Source organism: Streptopelia decaocto (genome assembly GCF_964273445.1).
Source record: "Streptopelia decaocto genome assembly, chromosome: 9".
In the NCBI taxonomy this organism is placed as follows: domain Eukaryota; kingdom Metazoa; phylum Chordata; class Aves; order Columbiformes; family Columbidae; genus Streptopelia; species Streptopelia decaocto.
In genome coordinates this window covers 14,617,364-14,644,181 of record NC_138664.1, presented here as the reverse complement: position 1 = coordinate 14,644,181, position 26,818 = coordinate 14,617,364, and the positions used below count along the sequence as shown (strand labels likewise).

At 41.5% G+C, this 26,818-nt stretch overlaps 2 protein-coding genes across 2 annotated transcripts in view; one reads left to right on the top strand and one right to left on the bottom strand.

The window, feature by feature from the left end:
* Positions 1-2,305, bottom strand: part of MINDY2 (MINDY lysine 48 deubiquitinase 2) — a 28,265-nt gene extending 25,960 nt beyond the window's left edge. Inside the window, exon 1 of the mRNA XM_082060933.1 lies at positions 137-2,305. Coding sequence (XP_081917059.1) covers positions 137-811 — 675 coding nt within the window. The 5' untranslated portion in view covers positions 812-2,305. The remainder of the gene's footprint in view (positions 1-136) is intronic.
* A 328-nt stretch (positions 2,306-2,633) lies between these two features.
* Positions 2,634-26,818, top strand: part of ADAM10 (ADAM metallopeptidase domain 10) — a 45,571-nt gene continuing 21,386 nt past the window's right edge. Inside the window, exons 1-3 of the mRNA XM_082061060.1 lie at positions 2,634-2,873; positions 13,682-13,832; positions 25,505-25,623. Of these exons, the coding sequence (XP_081917186.1) occupies positions 2,819-2,873; positions 13,682-13,832; positions 25,505-25,623 (325 nt within the window). The 5' untranslated portion in view covers positions 2,634-2,818. The remainder of the gene's footprint in view (positions 2,874-13,681; positions 13,833-25,504; positions 25,624-26,818) is intronic.

Below are 26,818 nucleotides of genomic sequence, written 5' to 3'. Positions count from 1 at the left end.
AGGCGGTTTTGGCACGGGTACCCCGCACGCTTCCCGCACTCCCCGCCGGCGCTTCCAGGTCACGGCGCTGTCCCGGCGGCCCCGCCCGCCCCGCGCACCCGCCATGGCGGCAGCCGGCGTCCCGCCGCGCCCGTACCTTCCAGGCCAGGAGCAGCACGTTCATGATGGCCAGCAACGGGCAGGGGCCGTTCTCGTTCTGCGTGATGACGGGCGTGTTCTCCTCCTTCCAGCGGACCCACTTGATGTGATAGACCGACTGGCCCGGGAAGCGCTCCTTGGAGGCGGAGAGGAGCTGCGAACCCCCCGCGGGCCTGTCCCCTGCGGGCTCCGGGGCCGGGCCCCCCAAGGCGGCCCCCGCCACCACCGCCTCCTCGGCGTCGCTGTTGAGCTCGGAGCTGCTTGGGCAGCAGGAGTGCAGGTTGGAGAAGGACTCCAGCGAGTCCAGGCTCCGGGACTCCTCCCCCGGGGGGCTGGGAGCCCCGCTACTCCCGGAGCCGGCCCCCGCGGGACCGCTCTCGGAGGCAGGCGCCGCTCCGGGGCTCTCCGGCACCGCCAGTCCCGCGCCGTCCGCCGCCGGTGGGCTGTCCTCCGCTGCTCGGGAGGGAGACGCCGTCCGAGGTGCCGTGGCGGGAGCGGGAGCCGGCTGAGGGGAAGGGCTGCGCCGCCCGCCGCCCTCCTCAGCCGCCGCGGGCCCGTCCCTGCAGCCGCCCTCGCCCGCCGCCGCCTCTTCCAGGAGGAGCTGGCTGGCAGCGCCCCCGCCGCCCCTCTTCAGCGAGCCCGGAGGCGGCGGGGGCTGCGCCAGGCTCTCCATGGCCGGCCCGCCGGCCGCCCGGCGCCTTCGCTCTCTATTGGCACTGCAGCGCCTGAGCCTTCGCCAACAGCGCCCGAGACGCCATCATAGGAGCGACGGCTCCGCCCCGCCGGGGACGTGTGGGCGGGAGGGGGAAGCAGCCGCGGGTCACGGCGGGGCCCGGGGCGGGGGAGCGCCCCGAGGGCGGGGCGGCGGGGCCGGGGAACCCGCCGGCGGGGCGGTGAGCGGAGCGGGGGCGCCGGTGGCTGGGGGAGGACGGGGAACAGGTGGAGAGCGCCCGCGAGCCGCGTGAAAGGCGCGTGGAGCCCGGCGCGAGCCCGGGAGGGGCAGCACGGGGCGCGGCGGCCGCAAGGCAGGGCCGTGCCTGCGTCCCGGGGCGCGCGGAGCGGCTGCGGCCGCCTCAGGACGCGCGGCTGAAGCGGCGCAAGCACCGGGGGAACCCTCTCCCGGGCAGGACAGGCCCCCGCCCCTGTGTTCGGAGCTGCCGCGAACAGGAATCAGAGCGGAAACCGCGACACTGCCCCGCCCGCCTGTTTTGCCGGAAGGTGGCGAGGGCGGGGCCGCGCATGTGCGGGAAGGGCGGTGGGCAGCGCCCCGCCCCGCAGGTGCCCGCCGCCCGCGGGCGCTGAGGTGCAGCGTCTGTGACGAGCGCTCCTCAGGGAGGGCGCAGCTTTTCTAAACGTTTTCAGTGCTTTTTATTGCCGTTTGTTAGATGTTTGTGTTATAAAAGCATGATCGTGGTGAGTGTAACAGATAAGAACTAATGCAGTTATATTACACTTCTACCTAATGAGCCTATTTCCTTCTGTAGAAACCTTCAGCTTTAAGTACAGTTTTGGGAAGATAAGAATTCAACTTTTTTCTGTTCTTAGCAGTTCTATCGTGTAAGCTCTTTGTAAATAGTTGCATCAACTTCACCAGCCTTATCTGATGTACCACTATTGTAATTGTGCTTCCTATGTATGTGTTTGCGTAACAACTTTACTGTAACAGTGTTAGCAGAGTAAGGGTTTTTTGTGCTGTAAGAGCAATCAGAAAGGAAAAGCACAAATAGAAGTGGAGTGACAATAAACTGAGAAACTCATCACAAACCTTAATATAAAAATATATTTATCATAGTCGAATGTAAAAGTTAGCACATTAACAAATACGAAATGAAACATTTTGTCTAAACGGCTCACGTTTTTATCTTCATTGGAGGATTTTCCTTTACACTTGTGAAGGTTGTTCAAGGCAGCCTCAAAATGAAGAAAAGCGTGTTCCGTGGGCGGGCTGCAATGCTTCGCAGCACACGGAGCACCAAGAGAAATAGGTGACCTAAAATAAAACTCGAAAAGTAAGTAAATTCGTTTCTGCAAAGAAAAACGTGCACCTGATGAAGGGATAAAAGAACTCAGCTGATGCGATGCGTTTACACTTTCGTAAGACTTCATGATGGCAAAGGGCGCTGGCAGGACCCTTCGGGGACCCGGGAGGCCACCGCCGCTCTGTTCCGCAGGCAGCCCCAGGGCAGCGGCAGGCGCGGGGCCGGCTGCTTCAGCCGGGAAAAATCGCGCAGCCGGGCCGGGGCGGTCCTGCCGCTGTGCCTCGGGCGGACCGGCGGCCGGGGCCCGCCCTGATTTGCTGCCGAGATAACACAACCGGCCCGGCCCGCCAGCCCCGTCCCCGCCCGGCAGCGCCGAACTCTGCTCCGCCGAGCCCGCCCCTTGCGCGCAGCGTGGGGAGGCGGGGCGGCTCGCGCGTCCTGGGCGTGCCCTGCGGCCCCGCCCCGCCGGTGGCGTCGCGCGGGCGGGGGCGGGCGGCCGGGGCAGTCGTGGCGCGGGGAGCGGAGCGGAGCGGGGCGCTGCCGGGCGGGGGGCGCCGGGCCGAGCCGCGGGCGGAAACGGTCCTGCAGAGCGGCGGGGGACAAAGCGGAGGGAGGTGCAGAGCTTCGCCCCTCCCCATCCCCGCGCCGACTGGGGCGGATGTGCTGTGGGTAGGCGGTGGCAGGGCCTGGGCCCGGCGAAGATGGATCTGGCGGGGACGATAATCCTGCTGTGCTCCTGTGCGGCGGGCGCCGGAGGTGAGGAGCGGCTGGGCCCGCCCGGCTCCGCGGGGCCCTGGCCTGCAGCCCTGGCTGGGGGCTGCCGACCGACCTCCCTCGCTCCCTTCCTCCCTCCCTCCCTCCTTCCCTCCCTCCGTCCCCGCCGCGGCTCGGGGCTGGCGGCGGGCCCCACTCCCGGGGCGGCAGGCCGCGGCAGGCTGCCGCCTGGGCTCTCCTTCCCGCCGCCCGCGGTCCTCACCGTCCTGCCCGGGCCCTCTTTCCGCGCCGCCTGGGCCGCCCCGGCGCCCCCACCCCTTTCCGGGACTTTCCGTCGCTGAGGATCGAGTCAGCTGTTCTCCGCTCCTTTCTTCTCCGGCCCCTCTCCCCCACCGCGCTCGGCCGTCCCTTCTGCCCAGCTCCTTGCTCTCAGCTCCGCTTCAGCCCCTCGGGACTTTGCTCGCGGTCCCAGGAGCCGTTTCCCGGTTACCGTTCCGCGGGCGGGAGCAGCCGCCGGTGGCTCCGGGGAGCTGCTGTCAGGGGGAGGCGGCGGCGGGCGCTGCGGGGGGCGGGTGCCCGCGCAGGTGTCCCGCTGCCCGCGGAGCTCACAGACCGGCCCTGCCCCCGAAACCAGGAACCCGGATTGACGGAAAGTTCAGTTCAAGGAAATGAAAGAGGAGCCCGGGCTTCTCCTGCAGCGTGACTGTGGCCTCAAGGAGGGTCTTCGCTTTCCCCCAGGCCAGAGAAAAAACAGTTACTGCGGGCGTGTAACTCTGTAACGGCTCCTGTTATGTCCTGGGGATCCCTTCCAACTCAGAACATTCTATGATTGTTTTTCAGCACTAGGGAACTGTTGAGGCAGTTTCTTGACAGTGTCTGATAATGTTCAATTGGTCAGGTTATGGTAGGGAAGTAGTTTCAAATTTCTATAAGTGAAGGTGGGTTTCTGAGGGTGTTTCTAGGGAAGAATGGGTGGAGCAGCTGATAAGGACTTAATTCCTCTGTTTCGTTTGGCAGTTCTCTTTATCTGGGCTCCATGTCTGTGTACATCAATATGTAGGTTGATTAACAAAGGCTCTAGCCCTAAGTCCTGGTCTTTTACACGTTCTCAAAAAGTAACATTAAAGTACGTGAAAACTTCAGCAGGTTGTACTTGTGACTAAGCTGTGAGGTAAAAAGTGAGCTGATTTTCGTAGTTAGATCTCATCCTGTTATTTATACCATTAGGACTGCAACACACAGAAGATTTTGATGGTGACTTTTGTGTCATAAATTCTTGGAAACAATCAAGATATTTCAGACTTAATTATTGGCATACTTTTCAAGGCCTCTTTGTTTTCTGAACTGAACTGTGCTGGCACAGAATTAATTCAAAGTGATTCATTAACCAGTTGTGATGGTTGTTTCTACTCTCTAATTCTAGACAGGCAAACAGGCCTTTTAAGTTAAAATCACAGTAAGCATGTAAGGTGCAGTCCTTTGGATATACAGCAGCAAGTTCATGAAGTGTATTTTATTTTAGAAATGCTTGTTAATTTTTTTCCTTGAGAGAAGAATGGGCACCTTCAACATTTCTGGCACTAGGAAGCACACCTCGCTAGCAGATAACAGAAGCATGTGTCTTTTGGTGTTTAGCAGTAAAGATAAATCTTTAAAGAAAGCTTAATAATGCTGGATAGGAATCTAGAAAATATGGCTGATACACATCTCCAAAATATCCTATGAAACTTTTTTTGGTAGAAGTCTCAACATAATTATGAAAGGTTTATCATAACTTTATGCTGAATTAAAATTAGTTTTTAATATTAAAAATTTTCATTTTAACTGTGTTCAGCTTTCCTTAATTACTGTAAATGTTTTTATTTTACTGAAAAACGGAGTTGTTCATTTGCATGCTTTTCTTCTAGGCGGGCATTAGTATTTGTGTGAAAAAGGGCAAGTTCATGAATCTTGATGATGGGAGAGCAGCACAATCTGGAAACAACTGAAAAAACTCCAGCTAGTTACCTCTGTTTCATTTGTGTAAAGTGTATCTTGTGCTCACTAATTTTACACAAATCTTGAAGCTAAGTCATACTTACCTGTGAAGTTGTCTAGTTTTAAGCTATATAGATATTAAATAGTAATAATTTTGAAAAATCCATTAATCCACACTCCTTAACAAACATGCTTTTCTGTGTGTTGAGTCTATGATTGGAATATTTTTACAGGATACCTCTTTGTTGAACTCTGCTTTCAGAATTATGCCAGGCTTTTTCCCTGTATACCATATTTATACTCTATTCTAATAGTCTTCAGACACTTTAGATATAAAGATATATTATAGATTAAAAGACCCAATTGTACCTTTAGTTCACCGTTAGGTATGAATCACAAAATAAACAATTTAGAATATTAACGTACAGCATAATTTAGATGGTTCATTTGAGGAGAAGGGTTAGAGTGATTTAATGCCTGAATGAAATATCTTTGTTTTGATAGAAAAAATTATTTTCTTTTGTAGTTTGTATTGTTCTTAAAATTATGTAAAAGGAATGCAATCAAAAGCGACCACTAGCATTGCACTAATGAAGTATACTGCAATGTCTGTATATATGCTGCTTTACAATTCACTGTATTGTTTATGGTTAAAACAAAGAAGTTATCAGCAGTTTGGTCTAATAGGCCCTGAAACACAAGCTTAATCAGGTTTTGCTATTGGATCACTTTTAGGGTGCTCTTAGACATTTTCGTTTCTTTGCTACTGCTGAATAAATATGGCCCTCACAAAACAAGTGACCCAGTAGGTCAGTTTGAATACAGTTTCAATAGTGTGAGAAGAAAAAGCCATGCCAATTTTTCTAATATAATTGGGGAAAGGTAGAACTTATCTCAAGTAGGTACATGTATCTTAGCTTCTAGTACATAATGCCTTGAATTTTAAGAATTCTTTAAAAATAAAAAGTGAATCTCAGCATTTTCCCCAATATCCTTGGAATTGCTTGGCTTAAGGGATCTATTCACTGGCTGGGACTGTTAATAATTCTGACATGTATGAAGTGGTCCTTAGTTTGGGCAATATTATTTGCAGCTTTTACTAGTGTGTTTTGTTGCATATGATGAAGATGCATGCAGATATATTAAACAATACTTAATTATCTGTACATAAGGATGTTCTTTGAGGAATGGAAATAACTGATAAAACCTTTCCTTCTCCCTGAGCATCATTAAAAAAAAAGGGGGTAGGGGGAAAGGGAAACAGAAAATACAGAAAACAGAACTAATGAGGTCCCAAAAAATCTTGGATTTAACAAGAGTGATCATACTTTGGCTAGGCTGATCAGATGCTGAATATCACTGAAAATCTCTGATCAGTTGTTTTCACTGGTACAGCACACTCTTCTGTGTTGCAAGGACTTGCAGGTTGTATCTTAGTGTCTTGTGCTGCTGCATATTGAACTACCTATTTCCCAAAGAGCATGGGAGAAAATCTGTTTTTTTCTGGACACATGGGGGAGTTCTGGGAAGGCATTTATGAGCTATCAGCATCTGAGTGATTTAGTTTGCATCCTTGCTATAAATTGAGAAGAATACTAGCCTTCATTAGCATGGCACTCAGCCTCCAGCATTTATGTGGGGTTTAAAATAAAAGCATTGCGAATTTTATGAGACTGTGTCTGGTAAAGGCAGCTGTCAGATGGTTGTTTCAGAAATGTCCATGGTAATTAAAAGTAAATAAAATCAAGTGTTTAGATAGTAACTTTGAAATGCCATTGCCCAAAAGCCTAAGACTGCAGTTTATTTTGGCTTTTAAATGGATTTAAATGTTTAGTTGTGCAGTATGCCAGAGCCACTGTAATGAGTTACTGCTGTCTGGCAGTCCTGCCCTGGCCATGTGTCCCCACCTCTCCTTCACCGCTTCTGGTGTTTGGTGGCATCAAGAGCCAATTCAACCTGCTAATTTAAGCAGAAGAAATTAATCATTTCCTGTCTGACATGTATTAATAACTTCTATTTGTTTATTATGCAGACCCAAGCCTAGTGGGGAGGAAGAGCTGGGACTTGCACTGGGTGAGGAGAAAGAGGGTAAAAAAAAAGGTGGAGATTTGTGTGCTGCTTACACTGGTGCTGCCATACTGCCTAACTGTGCCCTAAGTGTGAGTTTGCAGTGAATGGGAATGATCCTGCCTTGACTTTTTGTTTACATGTATTTCTTTCACCAAAAACTAACTTGATCAGTGGAGAAAGTCTGTTTTTCAGCTGTATCAGTTACAGTGCCAGCACAAGGGCAGAGCAGAAAGGGAGTGGATGAAAACGGACCTGCCCTTCTGCTGGCAGTTATGAAACTACAACCCGAATGTGAAATTCAAGTTGGGAGCTATATGGCAGGGTAACTGTCCTTCGGTGTACTGAAGCACAAAAGTGCTAAATCTGAGTGCTGTGTACACTCTCTAGTGTCCCATGTAAAGGGAACAATTTTTAAGATAAATAAACTCTACATTGGAAACAGCTTGAAGAAGTACAACTTGCTTTGATAATTAAATTATAATAATTCTCTTAAAGAGATTTATCATATGCTGGCATTTCAAATCTGCAAATCAGTAAAGACACTTGCAGTAAAAAGAGTTGTTTGGTAAGTTAGCCTGGCTGCCAAACGCTTTCTGATAGTTTATCAAGTCGTATTCTGTGATTTGTTTTTTTTTCTTTGCCCCTAGCAAGCTTGACTTGTGTTGGAACTATTTGCTTTTGTTGCCTTTTAAAACAGTGTATGCTTCGTTTATCCTCTTATGGGAACTTAAATGTTGTCATCTTTTACGACGATATGCGTAAACTTAATAGATGTTTGTATTTACATTGCCAAACTTTCAGTACTCTTTATTGCCAGTCTTCTTTATGTGCACGAAGCTAGCTCCTATAGGATTTCCTCCATTATCTTCCCAGGTACTGAGGTTAGTCTGACATGCCCGTAGGTCTCCAGGCCCTCCTCCTTGAAGACAGGGTTGGTGTTTGTCTTCCAGTTGTCAGGAACCTGCCTCTGTCACCATAACCTTTCAAAAAGGTGATAGCCTCCAAACAGCATCAGCCAACTCCCTCGCACTCCTGGCTGCATCCCATCTGATCCTGTGGACTTCTCTATATGCAATTGGCTTAAGTGTTCCCGAGCTCATTTCCTCTGCTGCAGGTGCTGCCTCGTCAAACAGTTGTTATATATAGTTGCTCAAGGTGTGCCAGGAGGCTCACAGCTAAAATCCCATGGGCGATGCATTTTACCCTTTGTATAAGCTCTGTTAGAAGGTGAGAATGTATAACTCAGACTCCTGCCTGTCTGGTGGGATTTTGTCTGTTCAGAACAGCGACTGTAGATACTTTATTTACAGCTCTCTAGGGATGCTGAAGAGATATAAACCCTCATACACAAATATCTTTCACAGGGACTGTTGCCTTCAGGTATTTGCCTAAATGTTCTGTCTAATTCTGTTTTAAAATCCTTCCTTGTATTTGGTTCTAAGCCCATGAGAATAAAGCTTCATTCCTGGAGGGTTTTTGTCATGGGAAATGCCACATGTAGTTTAGCAAGTCTTTAGAAGACTATGCTGTCAGGTTCAAAAGCCATCCCATTGTCACTCTTAGATGTCTGTATCCTAAAGGATTCCTGTCCACTAGCGTAGCATTTAGGAAAAGTATAATGTTGGCTTATTCCAGTGGGTTGCTTGGAAAGGTGTGATGCTGTCCTTGATATTTGATTGATGGCAACATGATACATGAAACTTGTAGAGAAGTTCCCTTAAACTATATCTAGATGCTTATGGTTCCATGTTCCTTACTGCAGACTTCCTGGTCATATCCTTATTTCAAAATATATTTGTCTTGCAGTCTCTATTAAAAAAGCCACCACACTAATTTTCCAGCGACAACAAAATAACCACAGTAGTTTGCCACGGAGAACTGTGTTCATGCTATTGTAATGATTTATTGGGGTGCACTACTCCGCTGCTGTGGTAGACTTCTTCCTTTTTGATGCAGTATCTTCTAATTACAAAAACTGGAGCTGGCAGTTGGACCTGCTTCATGTACCTCAGTGAAGTCTTCTTTCCAGTTTAACAAATGTTCACCATGGAATCTTGTAAATTCTTATGTTACCAAGGTTGAGTTACTTTTTAAGCTACCTTTATGAATAGGGTAATAACTTTTGATATGTAGCTGCTTTTATTAGAAGGCGATTGTATATCAGTTGCAGATTTTGAATGCTATAGCCATGTTGAAGTTCTACATGCTTCTGGAGGTGAAAGTAAATGTTAATTTTGAAGGCTTGATTTCAACCCTGTCTGAAGTCCCTTTTTAGAAAACCTAAGAAGTGGTACATCCTGTAGGTGTTATGCAGCTGTTGGGTTTAGGAAGGTGGGAGCAGCAAGAGTGTCTGCGTTAAGTGTTCACTATGAGAGTACTTAAAGCATAAGGAGTTGTTTAAGTTTTGGAGAAAGAGGAGATAGCATTGTTTGCCAGTGTCATCACAGAAAGCATACGTGTTTTGGTTAAGGACAAGTTTTTTTGCTTAAAACCCTCCCTGCTTTTGTTTAGCCGAGAACAGTTATACAACTTTTTAGTGTCAATGGTCTTCTGCTGTCTTGTCACAGTTGCTAGCACTTAAGAACTATTCTTTGTGACTCAGTTGGGTGCAGTCTCCCAGCTTTTCCCATGGTCATGAGGCCTGGATCAGGTGCAAAGCATTATTAAGTCTTCAGAAAGTTGTCATGCTTTAAAACTTTTTTTCTAGGTGCCTGAAGTTTTTCAAAGGGTACCTTGCAATACTAAGAAAGAAATGGCCTATAGCAGTTTAAGGAATGCATTATAAGAGGCCTCCTACCACTGAAAAGTTGAAGATAATTTGACTCGATAAATAGTCTTTGGATTATGGAGCAGAGAAGTTTACGCGTTCTGCAACGTACTAACTCCTTAGTTTTAGTAAAGGCTTTTAAAGTGAGTTTGTAGTATCATATTCTAGATTTAGGTTAATTTTAAAATTAAGACCTTAACTGAGTTTCACTTGTATCGGTTAATTTTGAAGCTTTAATGTTGCCACTTCAGGGTCATGTACCTGGAATTGAAAGGCATGTACATGGAGTCAGGCTAATGTATATTATGCATTAGTCTGGTATAACAAGTGGACTCAGGCTAATCTTGTTTGGTTTATTGGAGTTCTTGGGCCATAGAGGTGTTTCTGCTTCATTTTGTAGGATGAAGGACAACATCCTTCATCCTCAGTTCCTCATGCTGGTTGCTGAAACTTTGGATTCATCCTGTGTCGTCTTTGGATTAGAATTTATGTTGATATGTGTAAATCACAAATTTTATAAATGTTTAAGACACCTAGGAGGCTTCTGCAAAGCTGGATGAGAGTGGACTTGTATTTTGAGAACACTGAGAGAATGAAATTTTGTTATTGGACTGTGTTTGCAGTTGATGATGAAGAATCAACATTTGCAGAAGCCTACAGTACTGTGAGGAAATTTGAGTGTGGTTTATCTGCGGTATATAATTACTTGAATTTTAAAAAGATATGGCAGCATCATCTTGTGCACATTGCTGCTAAATGCAAGTGATGCATTTGAAAGTATTAATTTACTTAGTGATATTTCATGTTGCTCATTGAGCTTATTGGTGATCAGACATTCAAAGCCATTGAAAAGAAATGGGTACTGAGAAATTTGTGATCTTAATTTAAAGACGACCTCATGCAAATAAATACACGGAAAGGCAAATTTGTATTTTTTTGCTTACAAAATTGTGTTCTGGGTACAATACCAAGATTTTTTTTCATTGACAAATGTGACACTGCTGAGGAAGAGCTTTGGGATACACTTGTCTTTCATTGGGCCTCTCTGGACCTTATCAGTATAGATATCTGAAGAAAAATATTGCATGAAATCTCCAAAAATTCTCACATTTAGATTGATCTGAGGTTACACTGATTATGAGATATCCTGCTTTTTCTTACAGAATTAAGAATTCTAGAGAAAATTGGAGATTTGATTTTCTATTTGATCTCTCAAACACTGCATTCTGTTATTTCTTTTGGGGGAGAAAAAGATGATAGCCCAAGTCAGGTTCTTGAAAAGTCATGCATGAACTGAATGATTTCTTCCCTTCCTTAAGTAGGAGGTAGAGGAAGGAGGGCTTTGAAGCCAGGTGAGGAGCCAGGAACAACGGGGCAAACACTGGTGTACCATCAAGTAAGAATAACATGCAGTGAAAAAGTAACAAAGTGAAACAGAAAATGAAAGGGAAAAAAGTTCATACGTCGTTGAGGCAGAAACTGGTGCACAGTGTTATACCATCGATTGTGGCTGCCCAACCTTGAATGTAGTAGTAAGTACTATGAAATGCTGTTACTATGACACAGAAACAAATGTTATACTCTTCATGAGGACACGTCTGAAGATTACTGATTCAACCTGTAACTGGAAAACAAGCAACTTGGATGTTCTGTGTTCTAATATAATATTCTTAGTGTAGATAAGATTGTGTTTGTATACCACACCTTTCAATAGACAATTTGGTTTTATGTCAGGTCTGTCTCTCCTTCAATGAAGTGGTTGACAGTTGAATTTGTGTGTCCTTTTTGTGAAAGAGGTGTTACAGCTAGTAAAAATTATTATACATTTGCTGCACTGAGTTTATCTTTGTATCACCACATTGCATCTCAGTGAACTAAAAAGACAGGGCTGATTTATTTCAGTAAAAACATATAGTTCACTGAAACACCTAAAATTTTGGAATCTGCTTTATCAAAGGGCCATGTGTGTAAGAATTTGTATGGAAATTTTTACTAAACATTGACCGTGCTGAAAGATTCCTTCTCCATATGCATTTGGCAATATCTTGCTGTCACAGGCTGCTTAAAAGAAAATTAGACTTTTTGCATAATAAAACTGTAAGAGATGGTGTTTGCCTTTAAGTGATCGTTACAGAAGCTACTTTGTGTATCAAATAGGTGCTTCAGTAGAGTTACAAGAGAAAAGAATTGGGTGTTTTTATGGGTAAACTGTGTAGAAGAATACTGCAAGGCTTTGTTTCAAATAGGGTGAATGTTTGCATTCTAGGTGCTGATAAAAGTTATGTATTAAAACATACAATTACTCCTTGGAGTTTTGAAACTATACACTTAATATCTTTAATTCTTTACTGGCTTAAATGTTTGGTACATCATGAAACAAGACATAATTTGGGTCATATATTACCTGGCTTTGAAACCAGAACCACTGAAATGATCTCACTTTTGACTGTAGAGTCTAAACTAATTCCTTATGGTTGGATATTTTAAATAGAAACTGTTTTAAAACTTATTTTTCAATGTGTATGTAAAATACTGTGTGCACTGTCTCCACTGCAAAGATGCGGTGGTTTGCTCCACGAATTGTGTGTTTTGGTTTTTTTCTATTTATCCACATTATTTTCTACTGTTGGAACTTCTGTCTTTTTTGGTCTCTGATCACAGTTGCTGAATCACTTCCTCTTACTAATTCCTTCCATAATATTTGTGTTTACTTTTGGCAGGTAGATGAAGTATTTTTCATGCGTAGTATTCTAGTGCTGGTGTTTAAGATAAAAATGTGGTAAGACTTGAAAAGATCATCAGTGTTGAATGTGCCGAGTCAGGGATGGAGACTTTGGTGATCAGGCTATGAAAATATCCTTCTCATGAAATAAATGCGGTGCTGCTGATTTATTGTGCACGCATTTATATGATTGCTTGGGATGCGTTAACTAACAAGATGATGAATCCTGGCTAAAAACTCTGCACTTAATTGGGAGAAGTGACCAAAGTCAGAATTAACCAAATGTCTGTAGCGCATATAGTGGCTCCTCATCGGAAGGAAAATAGTACTATATTAATTTCTTTAGAGTTTCAGTTCTTGCAGTTGCTGTCCTGTTGGCTGTTTGGTAGGCAAAAGTGCCTCTCAGCAGTGCGCCTGACAGCTGTCTGGGCAGCACAAGGCATTTGCTCTCCTGTTACTGACCTACTAATGCTGACCTTGGAGTGAAAACTACTGTCTTATAGTGAAATGTTTAATTTCTGGTGTAAATGCAGAGCTGATATGGTGGTCCTCTGTATGTGTATTATAGATCTGTGAAAAGCTCTGAAGTGCTAGTGCCTCTGCTCAGTTCTGCGTGTCCCTTCCTCCGTTAGGATGGGAGGACCAAAATCTTTCCCTTTTTTCTGTCAGGCACTCTTAATGCGAGTCAGAAATATTACCTTAGGAGTGTCCAAAATAGACTGAACTGAATCTGTGTCTTTGGAGATACATGTTTAATAAAACTTTTCCATGGGATAGAACATTCCATGTGATGCAAAATGTTCTGTTGCTGGCTGGCATGATTTGCTCTTCATTTTTCTGGATATTTGGCATTCTGAGCAGACACTTTGTTGTCATGAGTACAGAGTGAGGCTGGAAATACAGTCCTTCTAGGGAACCAGAAGAAAGATGTTCAGCTGTTGCACTTTTCATGTTTGGATCAGGAGTGCGTTTCTGAAACGTCTCTCAATCATTCCTGTCTACGATGTTGTAGTTTGCATTGCCGAGTAGTTTTAGACTAAATCAACTGTACTCATTTTGATTGAAATTAAAATGGAAGATGCCTTCCGAGTCCACCTGAGACACTGACTGCTAGTGTGCAGTCAGGCTGTGGGACCAGAGTAGAATGAATCTGAAGTGTACAGGGGAGAAAAAGGAAAGCTAAATTGCATATAATGTGGAAGTTGGGGCCTCATCACCAACTGTTTTGCACCACAGATCTGCCATACCTGGTAGTGTGGTTGTAACCTTAGTAATTTCTCAGACATGATAAACCCTACTTTTTTATCTTTTCAGGCCAGTATGGAAATCCTCTGAATAAGTACATTAGACATTATGAAGGATTGTCTTACGATGTGGATCTGTTACACCAAAAACACCAGCGTGCCAAAAGAGCAGTATCGCATGAAGATCAGTTCTTGCGCCTAGATTTTCATGCTCATGGAAGGTTAGTAATATTTTTAAAGGTATTTGTTTAAAATGTTTTATTCATTTATGTGTTTTAATTATATAGTGGAATGTAAATGGTGAAATACAGTCATCCGACTTATGTTGGCTAGAATACACTAAAATACAGTGCTTAGAGTTTCTATGAAGTGTTTGCTGTCCGGTATAAGTGTGAAATTGTTGCTTGTAATCTCTCATTCAAACTTCTGGTGGTAACTATTCATGCACTTCGCAGCTTAAACAGTGGAATCATATTGGGAACAGAATGGAAGTTGATTCTGAGTTTATAATGCCAGACTGCCTGAGGAGATTCAATTGAGGAAAAGTAAAATTTCAAATTGTATTTGAAATCACAAAGTAGGTAAAAAATGTGTTCTGCTTCTTGTGTAATGGAGCCATCTATTTTCTGTTCTGTTGCGGAATTTAGCAATTATTTGACATGGGGAAAGCATATTTGCTGTTACAAGGCTTGATGTGCCTTGCATTTGTCATGTGATTGTAAGATCCAGTACAAAAGTTAGATATTCAATGTGAGCAACTGGAGTATAATTTGTAGGTTTCATTTAGGAAGGTGTGTTTGTACTTCAGAATTTCCTGCATTCTGTATAACTGAGGAGAAGCAGTAAGAAAGCTAAAATATTTGTGTCTGTATCTTTGTTTCTTTGACTCCCTCCTTTGCAGCACCACTGTCTTAATGTATTTGAGGAATATGTTGTGCCCTTGCTTTTATAATTATTTTAGCTACAATTTAAATAATTAGACCTTGATAAATAATTGCTAGCCATATATAGAAACATAGGAAGTTTGACAGAGCAAAGGTAAAACCAGGTCCTCTGAATCTGTTTGGAACATTGTTTTATGGGTAAGTGTTCTGCTTCTGTGCCAGCTTGTAATTTCTTCAGGGAGTGAAGTTGCTACTGGAGGTGTATAATGTAATGACTGAATTTTAGTGCATGCTTCCAAAAAGTTAGCATTGGTGTTGTATTTGTAACTGCTGTAAAACTGCAACCCAAATTCTGAATTCTAAGTCCTTAAAGTAACATTTTGTGGGTTTTTTAGTCCAGGGAATTTTATTATGTAAAGAAGAGCCATATTGCTGCTGTCTCTGCTGTAGCTTCACAGGCAATCTCTAGTCTTTGCTATTAAATTGTTCTAATAAACCAGACTGCAGAGTATAGTGTTTCAAGGCTCCTCATATTGTAAGCCTCTCCACTTTTAAATTACATCTCCAGGAAGGTTGCAAGACAGTGAAGATTAGGTTCAGTCTAATGCTGCTACTCGTAAGCTGCAGACTGATGGTTAATTTTGGTTTACCAAAGTGTGTACTACTGCAGACACGAACAGGCCCGACTGCATTCCCAGCATCAGCTTTCTGCTAGCACTGGTAGTCTTAAAACCATGGAAGGAATAGGCTCTGGGAACTGATCCAGCTGAAAATTATTTCGCAAAAAGCCCTGCTATGACTTCAAGGGGTGATGAACGGAGGAGGAGACAATTTTTTCTGGGAGCCATCTACATTGCAGTCTGTTTGAGCAGGTCATCTTGTCACTGGTGAAGATCCCATAATACTCAGATGTAAAACAGAGCCCCTAGCTTTCCCTGTGCATTCTATCTGTGTTAATAAGGTGGCCTGAAAGTCCTTATCATATAAAAATGTTAACTGTACCTATGATAATGAGGTCTAAAAAATATTTCCTCTATTGCTTTATGGCTCTTAGTCACACCAGACCTTAGACAAACAGGTTTGTAAAGATTTTGATAGCAGCTGCTATTACTCATGAAGGAAAGTGTTGGTGTTTGTATGTGGAATTGATTCTAAGTCCCTATGCTCCGAGGCACAAATCCATCATTAACTGAGGAAGCTGAATGGAAACTTATGATAAGGTCAAACCAGTCCATAGTTCAGGATTTTGGTAGTTTTCCTGTGACACATCTAACACTTCCTGCCAAAGAGAGGGTAGCTGACAGCCTGTAAACTTAATCCACAAATTCCTGTCTATCAGTCGGAGTATGTTCTTACAAAATATTTTTTTTTCTTTAAATGTGAACTAGGAAGGATCAAGTTAATTGTTTTGCTTCATACAGTCTATTTAGTAGTTTTGAAGATGTATAGCAGTTAGAAAAACTGTATAAATAGGATTGCTTTTTATAGTTGTAGCTAATTTGTTGTGAATATATGTCATCACTGAGAATGACAACATTAAAACCTTTCTGTCAGATATTCTGATTACTTTGTGCTAAGGTAGGACATAAAGCTTTTGCAAAATACTTAAACCATTTAGAGTTAGCCCATGGACTCTTAACGTGTTGGTTTTTTTAAATACAGGTGATGAAACTTAAAGGCATTCAGCCAATGTGAGGTTTGAGATTGTGAAAATTTAAACCTCATGTTTTTAAATGATGTTACACTGAATGGTTAGTTAGGACTTTGTCCAGGTATAGTGGTGTATTGGCACACGGCTGTCCCACTTGCATCTCCTTAACAAAAGTACTAAACTATTGCTACTTGTAAGTACTGAAGTTGTATCTTGTGGTCTGAGTTGACTTCTGCAGAAGTGTCTGTGTTCTGTAGGAAACAGTGGAAGCGCTGTCTGATATTTCCTGCCCTTCAGCGCTGGAAACACCCAGTACAGCTCGCTGGGCCACAGCGGTTCCTCGGCTGTAACTCTGGTACCAGTGTGGACTTTTATCAACCTCATCTTTCCGTCTGGGCCAGAGGAAGCACCTGTTGGTCACGTGGCCAGTCAGGATGGGAAAGTGATTTGGGTGGTTCTTTTTTGATCAGTTTAATTTCTTGTTTATTTCCGTATATAAGCAAACTTGCTGCGAGAAGAAAGGGTGCAGAAATAAGCAGAAGTGGTGAGGGAAGATGCCTTTTCAGTGGCAGTGCTGATGTATGCCAGATTAGCATTCATCAAACTTACACAATCGTAAAATACTCATAGCTGCCAGTCTTCTTCTGGACAGTGAACTTGTAAGTAGCAACTATTCAGTAGACTGTTTGGATTTAAGAACTATATTTCATAGCACTCTTTTGTTGAAAAAGGAAAAAATAAACACTAATAGAAATATTATATATTGATACAAAGTTAAAGTGGCTCTTTAATCATGGGCTAGTAACAGTTTAATAGTGAAACAGATACTGCAATAATGGAATTAAACCCAAAGCTACCTTTTTTTTCCACACAAAACTAAGTAGTTCTACAAATGGGTGTATAACATCATTGTTTAGAAATGCTGCTTTATTTAACCTTCATCTGAAAGTTAAATGCTACACAGTACACTGTTAAGAACAGTAATTTTTCAAAAGTTTTGTTGGGTAATCTAAAATACAGCTTGTTATGGCAGATGCAATGCCTGAATTGAACCAAACAAGCCACTATTCCATGCTAAAACACTAGCTTAATAGGGCAGTTAAAATTGCTGAAACTAACCTATGAATACCTAGTAATTCTTCTAAATCATAAAGAGTGTTGTTTAGATAAGTTGATGTTATTGCTTCACCTGTGGTGCAAAATGTACTCATTTCTATAATGCTTCAAATTGGAAGGAACAGGAAGTTTTAAAACAATCCTGGTTATGTATCATAGCTCTTCCACCTGCCAGTTTTTATTGAGTGTTTGAGTTAATTTAAGGTGCCCTTTGAGTCCAGGGAAGGTTTCTGCAAAGTTAATGAATGCACAGTGTTAATATTATCCAACCAAGTTCTTGGCATGAAGTAGCTTTTGAATTTAGTGCACCGCTTCTGCTCTTTCCCCTCTCCTTCCTGCCAATTAAAAAAAAACAACAAACCAAACCTCCTCCCCCCCCACACACACAGAAAAAAACAAACCCACACCAAACAAACAAAAATATATGGAATTATTCATAGAAGAGCAATGCCTATGGCACGAGCCTGGGCTATGGTGAAGGAATTTAATATGGCATAACATCGCTAAAACTGACATTGTATTTTGTACTTTCTTTTGACTTAGTGGCAAAATGCGTATGTGCACTTGCTCACTTACTGAACACAGTCTTTCTCATGCAGAGGAGTTGGAAAGTTTTCTTCACTTTTTCACTGTAGGCATTTCAGTATAGACATTTGCAATGTATTAATTATAGACCATCTTAAACTGAGTTCCTCCTATCGACTGTAGATCGTCAGAAATATACTGGATACTTAATTCATAGTGATTTTGAGTAGAGAACTTGAAAAGCTCCCGTGCCATCTGCTGTTCCCTGAACTGTACCTTTTTACCTCATGACAAAACTCTGAATTCCTGAGACGCTGATGCATTCAGAGGAATGTAGCGTTAAACTGTACTGTCAATCAACTTTTTACTTAATGCGTTCCTAATAATCTAGGCTTTCTAAATTTTTCTTACTTTGTCTTGTTAATCACCTATCCACACCCACTGTCACTCTTTCTCTTGGATCAGTCGATGAGTCTTGCTTGGGAAAGCTGCCCATGCAACTTGAGTGAACAGTTGAGTTTTCAAGTGGTACTTGAACACATGATAACACCTGCTTATTACTAAATCAAAGATGCATTGAGAGCTTCTTTGAAATGTTTGGCAATTTAGCTACAATTTTCCTTAGATTTTTGCCTAAAATTTTGTTTAAAAAAATACTGTAAGTTGTTAAGTTGAGACGTGTGTTGTAATATATGGCCTATATGTGATCCTTATAGTAAGAAAAATGTTAATGGTAATGCTTGCACCATCGCTTCTTTTTAGGCCATACAAATAAAAAGACCTATCACGTGATTATGCTTGAGAATATTAAAACATTCAGCTGTTGAATATTGTTAGATTATTCTATAAAACCCGAGATAGTTTAGAAGTGCGGGCTTCACTAATAAATGCTTCTCCATATTTTAATTTGGGTTTACAAGTCATGGCTGCTAAATCCAGATTATTTTAGCTGAGCATATGCGAATCTTAAAAACTATTTCACTATAGGGTTAAAATCATGTAAACAGTAGATGATTATGCCAGTTTCTGCAACTGGAGTAACCTATTCTTCAGTCTCCACCACCTTATATGGTTCATCTGGATTCAAAAGTACTTATTTTCTTCTACTGTGTGCCAAAATATAGTGGGCTATTATATATTTCAGGGCAGTCTGCATAAACGCTTGTATTAGTTTGCATTATGATAGTCAGAAACTGGGATATCTTCTAACCAAGGGTAAAAAACAAGTTTTTCTTCCACTCCATTAAAGATCAGTGATACTGGTCCTTGGTGACCATTAGACATTTTCCTTCTCGTTTTCTTGTTTACCAGAATGTTCTTGGCTACTGTTGTGCCTCACTACAAGAGCATACCCCCGTGTATCTGAAAGCGCACACACCCAGCTCCGCTCTCTAGCTTTAGAACTACAGCAATAAGTGGCTTTTGGAGGGGAGGAAGTTTAGAAAAATCTTGTTATCCAGTCCTTCTTGAGTTTGTATGGGGGAGGCAAGGCGTGAGTTGTTGTTCTTTCTTCATGGTTCTATAAAAAGGTAACAGTATGCCTGTGCCTAATGTGGCAAGTCCAGTGGGTGCCAAGATTTGGTTATTATTACTTCAAATAACTTGGCAGGTGAAGTGGCAGGAGCCAGGCAGCTGCTGTCAGACAAGCTGCTGCGTGAGGCAGTGCTGCCTGCTCAGGTCAAAGTGCCAAGAGTGGCGTTTGGATCAATAAGCAGTTGGAAACATTTGCATCAGTCTCATTACTGCTGTTAGTAGGGTACGGCATGTGACTTCTTGTCTCCTGTAGTTAAGGAGCAAATTTTCTGCAATGTCTTTATAATTAAGAAAATGCTGTGTAAAGCTATGTGTTGCAGAAGGACCATATGATTCTGCTGCCAGGTAAAAATGCTTTAATTGTCACCCAATTTGGAATAATGGTCATTAATTGATTAGTTAATAAGTATTCTATTACTTTCTACAGTGTTTTGCATTAAGCAGAGGAACTTTTATAACAACGAGAATGTATATTGTGAAATTGTGTGGCTTTGGGTCTTAATCTGTGCTCACTGTACCATTTGACAAGGCAAATTTGTGAAGCACTGTTTGCTGATTGGCTTTAATATTGATTTTCTGTGCAGCTATCTGTCATACATTAGTTGAACTTTCTAGTACAGTCTTGAATGGTGGGGTGGACCACAAAATTTTGACCTTAATGAAGTATATTGTTTTGGTTTTTTTTATTCTCAGTTCTACAGTAATCTGTAATCTTTTTTTATTGTTTTCATCTAAAAATATTTTAGAGTCTGGATCTGTTGTTTAAATGTCTTGCAGTTTATAAGCTTAAATACGGTGAGCTGGAATACAGGTAGCTCTTGTGGTTAAAAAGGCATTTGGTGTTTCAGTCCCATCCATCCAAGGGACCCCGGCACTGCAGCGCTGGTCGGGTGAGGCTGCCCTGCTGGGCGCAGGGTTTCCCAGCCACACAGATAAACTTGACATTAATGCTTATACGACTTTGCTCCTTGGCCAACAAACTTTAGTAGGCATAGCCATGTTCTCAAAAAGTGATGTTCTGAAAGCGAAAAGCAGTAGACTTCAGTGAAAACCGTGCTACATGCTTCAAATGTGCCCATATGATCAGCTAGCAGGTTCATTTCTGTGTCTTTATTTGTTTCACTAGGAAAGCATCTTTCTAGTTTCTTAGTTTGAATTCATGTAGTAACTTTGCCTTGTGATTTTTTCTAGTACATCTTTATCTGTTTTTTTGATCTAATTTTTTTTTTAATTGTTAGAACACAGCGCTGCATATAAATATTCAACTTTATGTAAATACAAATGAGAAGGTTATTTTGGAAAACTGGAAACCAAGTGACAGAATCTGCACTTAACTTCCCAAAGAAGTTTTACTGAAAGGAAAAAAAAAAATCAACCCTGGGTAGAGACTATTCTGCTTTTAAAATCTGCAAACCATAGTGTTCAGGACAGAGATACTTGACTGACTCACATGTAAATTAACCAACATGTAGCTACTTGCAGTCCTACTTGGATGGTTTCTGTTACCTGGGCTAGCTTATGTGTTTGCAACTCTGGATATCAAGAATAATCAGTGGCAAATTGTTCAGGATGGAGGCTCCATCCTCAGTTGTGTTCCTTCTAGACTAACAAGCTTAGCAAGTCTGACTTGTGAAGGTGAGGAAAGAAATCTCTGAACAATCACGAGTGCTGCTCTAGAGGTGCCAATAGAAAACCAGCATGAGCTGCAAGCGTTCTGGCTGGCTTGCAAGGTGTTGCAATGCTGTAGAGATTGTTTTTTAGACAAATACTTACTAGAGGATGATACCTTCTATCTGCGTCTAGGTGGGTAGTAGAAAGAATGATAAACCTGGAGACCCCACCATGTGCTGTTTCAAGGACACATTTTCTTCAGTGTCAGTAGTGGGACCATGGGAATTGTCAGTTAAATGGCGATGGAGTATGTTACATGGGTTTAATAGTAAGTGAAAACAGTGTGAAAAGTAAGAATGTCCATAAGTATGATGGTTCTGTACTTAGATTGTGAGTAATTTAAATCCACCGTTACATTATTGAGCTGTCTTCTATTTAATGTAGTTCAGGGTTGGAATGAGTCTGACAGTCTGTGGGAACCAAGTTTAGACTTTGGGATGCCTCATGTGGAAACAGTTAGAAGGGCTCAAATTATTCTCCCCTTTCAATTATAAATCCTCATCCATTTTTCAGGGAAGAAAGTCTTTGACTTCTGAAGTGGCAGAAGTAAGTATAAAAGACTTGCACCTCAAGCAGAGCAGTATCTTCTAGATCCTGACTTGTGAGGATGCTCATGAAGGTACAGCTGCAAAGATTTGTCTGGTTCCTACTGAGAAGAAAAGAGTAAGAACCTGAAAGGACTCTCCTTGTACTGGAGTCACATTCCACACTGCTGCCATCCCAGCGCCTTCCATTTCCTTTTTCCAACCGCTGTTTCCAGCTGTGGAGTAACTCTTCCATCTCCTTTTTGCCTTTTTTCCTTTTTTTCCCCAATAATCTCCTGTGGTCACTGAGTGATTCTGTCTGCTCAACCTGCCACTGGTTACAGCAATTTGAGGAAAGGGAAAACACCATGTGCCGTTTCATGTAATAGGTGGGAGTTTGTGATTGCCATTGCTTAAAGTTTGGTGATTTGTTAAAGTTGTGAATTCTTGGAGTAGAGACTAATAGATGCTTGTTCCCTGCATGCGCCTCTCATTCCCTCTCACTTTTTTTGGTGGGGGACGAGTAAAGGAGGATTTGTCACTTCTTTTTTTCAGTGTTAAAATGGAGAACAGTCCAGTCAGATAATCCTGTTCCCATCGAGCATGTTTGAATGACCAAGAAAAGACCTGTTTAAAAATAGCTGTGAGACAATCATGTTATCTAATAGTTCAACTAAATTAAGAAATCAAGTGGTCAGAGAATTGTTATTGTGAAACACAGCTGTGTTATTTTGTATTTGAAACAGTTCTCTAATTCTGCAAATAGAGGTAATTTTATTAATAGATAATTAACATCATGGGTTAGATTTTGTAGTGTTGGTTATATACCAATGTGGGAGGGAAGAAGAGGGGGAAAATTAAAGGAGAATAAATAGAGGCTTCTTAATTTGAAAATTAATGAAACTTCATTTGATACATATAACTTCTAACAGTCTGTTTTGAAGGCAATATTGATGGAAGGGTATCCCATCCAGAAGGAAGAACCATTCCCAGATTTGATAGACCCTACTGAGCTTCCCACTGCTGCTCCTGAAGCCCAGTCCTGCGGAGCAGCCCATCTGGGCAAACCTCAAAACTGATCCTAAAGCGCAATTATGTGATGGTCAACAGCAGTAGTCCAAAGCAACGTTGAATGTCATGCCAAATTGTGAGGGTGAGAAGGTAGATGACTTGGCAGTTGAGTACAGGATACTCTGGATGGCTTCACAGCTGAGGCCTAGGACTGGTTCACTTATCTGCTTGGTGGTGTTTTAGGCTAATCTTGGTAAATCACTCACTTCCATTCTGAGATAGAAGTCTGGGTTTTTTCCCCACTCCACTGACATATATGGGAGTTAGTATATGAGAAGTCCTGCATTGTCTTATATAGTGTACTTCAAAACAATAAAGAAATTCGTAAAACAATTGAGTATCAGAGATGGTAATTGCTCCTCATTTTTTTTTGGAAGTTACATGAATACAACAACAACAACAACAAAACCTAATTTTAAACTAACATTTTTGCACTTCTCAGAGGAAAATGCTATGTAGATTGAGGGTTTTTTTTCAGAAAAACTACCTCTTTTTCTCACCAGGAAAATGTAATTTTTACCATAATAGGTGCTCTTGCTGAGATTAGTAGTTCATCAGTTCATCACAGAAACAGAATCGCAGAGTCCTTACTGAAATAAGTCTTCTATCAAATACTAGAGAGGGGAGGAGAGCTGTTCTACAATATCTAATATCTCTTGTCACTGAACTGCAGTTCAGATGCACTTGAGGAGAGTCTGATTCATCCGCAGTAACTCCAGGCAACTCAGGCACAGGGAAAACTCCAACTAAAATGGAGTTTGAATCTCTGGAACAGCTTGAGCAGTGTGTTACAACCAAAGTGAGGAGAACTTCTTGAAGTACTTGAATGAAGTTCTTCAAATTCTTATCCATGCTGGTCTTATTTTTTTTCTGCTCGTTCATTTCTAACTTCTGCACAGAAGAGCCGCACAAGATGGCCTAGTCTTTTTTTTGCTTTTGTTTTCTGTTGTGTGTTTTGTTTTTGTTTGGTGTTTTGGGGGATGTTTGGTTGATTTGGGGTTATGTTTGGTTTCGTTTGTTTGCTTGTGGGGTTTTTTTGTGGGTTTTGTTTTGGTTTGGGGTTTTTTGTTGTTGTTTTTCTTAGCAAAATGTATTGCATAATCTTGTAGCATTCTGTCCTATGATGTTTTTCTGGATTGCTTGTTCGTGTTATGTACTCATCCTCATGAACCTCTACGTTACCAAAAAGCCAGTTTTACAGAGCTAGTATAGAGACTAACATAGAGAAGAATTTTTATTTTCTGTCTCTATGTTGTGTATTATAAATACTAGCTGTCTATCGTAAAACATGCCTTTCTGTCTGGGTATGAGTAGCTACTAACTGTTTGCTGGTGTGTGTTCTTCCCTGATTCCAATTCTCAAACACACCTGTAGTGAACTGTTTCTTCCCTTTTAACAAGAGAATCTGCCCTCACAAAATGTAATACATCTGTACTGAAACTAGGGTAGGAGCAGTGGTTGGCTTGGCACCAGGCCCAAGACTTACAGGGAATTGCTGAAGTTTAATCTTCCCCATCTACCAACCACATCACAGAATTTCATAACCTCGTAGTAGATAACTAATGCATCACCAGAGGAGGATACTCACTTTGAAGCTTTTTAACACTGTGACGACAATAATAAATATAGTTTGATTGTGAAATAGGGTTTGCATTACAGAATAGTCAACATGAGTCACTAGAGCCCTTACCAGGTTTTAAGTGGCTTTTTTCTTTGATCTTGAATTTTAATGTACAGTTGTTTTGAAGTACTTATAACTGTAGTGTCCTATTATTTAATGTGGAAGTGAAAACTGAGGATATATATATGCTTCAGGTATACTAAAAAGTAGTTAGATTTGATCGACTTTACCCTGTGGAGCTTAGTGTTTTGGTTATTTTTCTTTTAGCACAAATGGAAACTAACTTTCACTATGGAAACTCTATCATTAGTATACTGAGAGACTGGGCACTTTTTTTTTAGATGAAGACTGACACAGATGTAGTCGTTATCAGTTACTCTTTGTGTAATAAATTGTTGACATAACTGTAATACTCCTTCAATTTCATGGTTGTGCAGAAAGAGAAAAATATAGGAAGAAAATCAAGAGTAAAACTTGAATGACTGAAGTTTCATCAACTTCACTGATCTGTATTTGCACAGTGTGTAAAAAATTTAAGATAGTACCAAGTGAAATTCTGAAAAGTAAGCTAACGGTTGTCACAGGAGTGAATTCATGTAAATCAGGTGTTTTAAAACACTTCAGTTATGTTGCTTGACTTAACCAAACTTTTTTTTATTTGAACAAAGACAATGTAATATGTTTCATATAAAGATGCAAATCCTACTCCTAATCAAAGAATGTAGTGTTGTAATTTGAACAAGATAATTCAGTGAGTAGTCTACATAGTTGTGCATGTAACTCCCCCAGTTTAAGTATATTTTATTTAATGTTATTGCCTGTCTTACTTTTTGAGTTTCAGTTGGAACAGTAATTAGTTCATCTGCATTTCATTTACATTACTTAAATGTTGGCAATGAAAATAAAATAAGCTGATGCTTGTTCTTATCTGTTCTGTTTCACAGTGCTGTGGAGTAAAATAGTTGCTTGTTCCCTTAAGCTACATCTGTGTCTTCTGGAGGGATGGGAACAAGTGTATAGTCAAAGTTGGAATTCTAGATTTATGCATTTGAGTCTAACCCTGGTTTCTGGCTTAAATCTTGTAAATCAAACTACTTGTATTTAAAGTGTCCAAATAATGTTGCTTGAGAAAATCCTTCTAGTCTATGGTCTAATTCTCATACAGTATAAACATTTTCTGTAGATTTTACAGGGTCTGCAAATTGTTTACCCAAAAATGTTGGTTAGAAGTGCTTAGCTTAGTGCTCTTGTAGTTGAAGCTCAAAGCCAATTTACTATCTTGTTTTATTCACTTTAGACACTTCAACCTTCGAATGAAGAGAGATACATCTCTTTTTAGTGATGACTTTAAAGTAGAAATATCAAATCAAGTAATTGATTATGATACCTCCCATATTTACACTGGACACATTTATGGTAAGTACAACATTCAAAATGGATTAAAGTGCAGTAATTTTAAACTGGAGAAACGCAGAAAATTAATATCTGTGTGATTAGGTTATCTTCATTATTAAACTTTGATAATTCATCTTAATGCATTTTAACTTCATCTGCTTTTATTCTCATATAACAGTCACACTTAACAACTGAGTACTTTTACCTAATAATTTTCATATCCATAAACTTGAAGTTCAACTCTGTTTATGAGCATACTCATCTGCATTTAAAAAAATAGCTGTCTGCATTAAAAAAATAATTAGGAATTGGTCTTAGCTTAAAGGAATTTAAGGAATATAGAGCTACCATCATTAAACGTAGTATACCCTATTTCAGTAAATACAGAAAGTAAAATTGATTTAAAAGGAAGGAGACTTAAGGAAGTAAAAGATGAAAAGAAAAAGCTTAAGACTTATTCTGTCCTTTTTTATACAGTCTGTTTGGTTCTGAAAGGAATCTAACTGCTTCCTGAAGATCTCTATTAGTAACGTCCTACAGTCTTGAAGTGACAGTTTTAAACTGAAAAATATACACTCTTAGCACTTTATATGCATCTAGGTAGACCAGCTTACCAGTCAACTTCAGTAGGTCAGAGGACTTTTAAGGTGTGTGGAGCTTTTTGTTGTGGTGTGGAATGAGTTCAGTTCTGGCAATTTGATAGTGTGATTCTGAACCCTCCTCAGTGAGGAGCATATAAACATTTTTTTAGTAATCTTTAATCCTCCTTAAGGAAAGGCTTGTTGAGGATGCTGCATGTTGTAGCTGTTAATGATTAAACTTGGACAGTTTGACTTTTTCAGGTTGTGACTGTTTCAAATTCACTCCATTCCACACTTAAACCTAGCTACACTTTTAAGGAACTTACGCTTGAAGAGAAAAAATGGATGTTTTGAATATAGGGAAATCTTTGAAAGAAGCTTTCAAAATTCAGTATACACACTGTGAGGGTTTCTTTTGTTGTTTTTTGTTTGTTTTTCTAAGTAATTGTGTAAGGAGATATATAAGGACAGGACTTGGATATAGGATCACATGCTGCATATGTGACAGCTTTGAACTACAGAGTTGTCGAGGGTTTTGATTGCCGGGTGACAATAAAACCCTGGCAGATGTATTGTTAACCTCCTCTCCACCCCTTCCCCCTTTTGCCCCTCCCTCCTTCCCACTCAGGACAGGC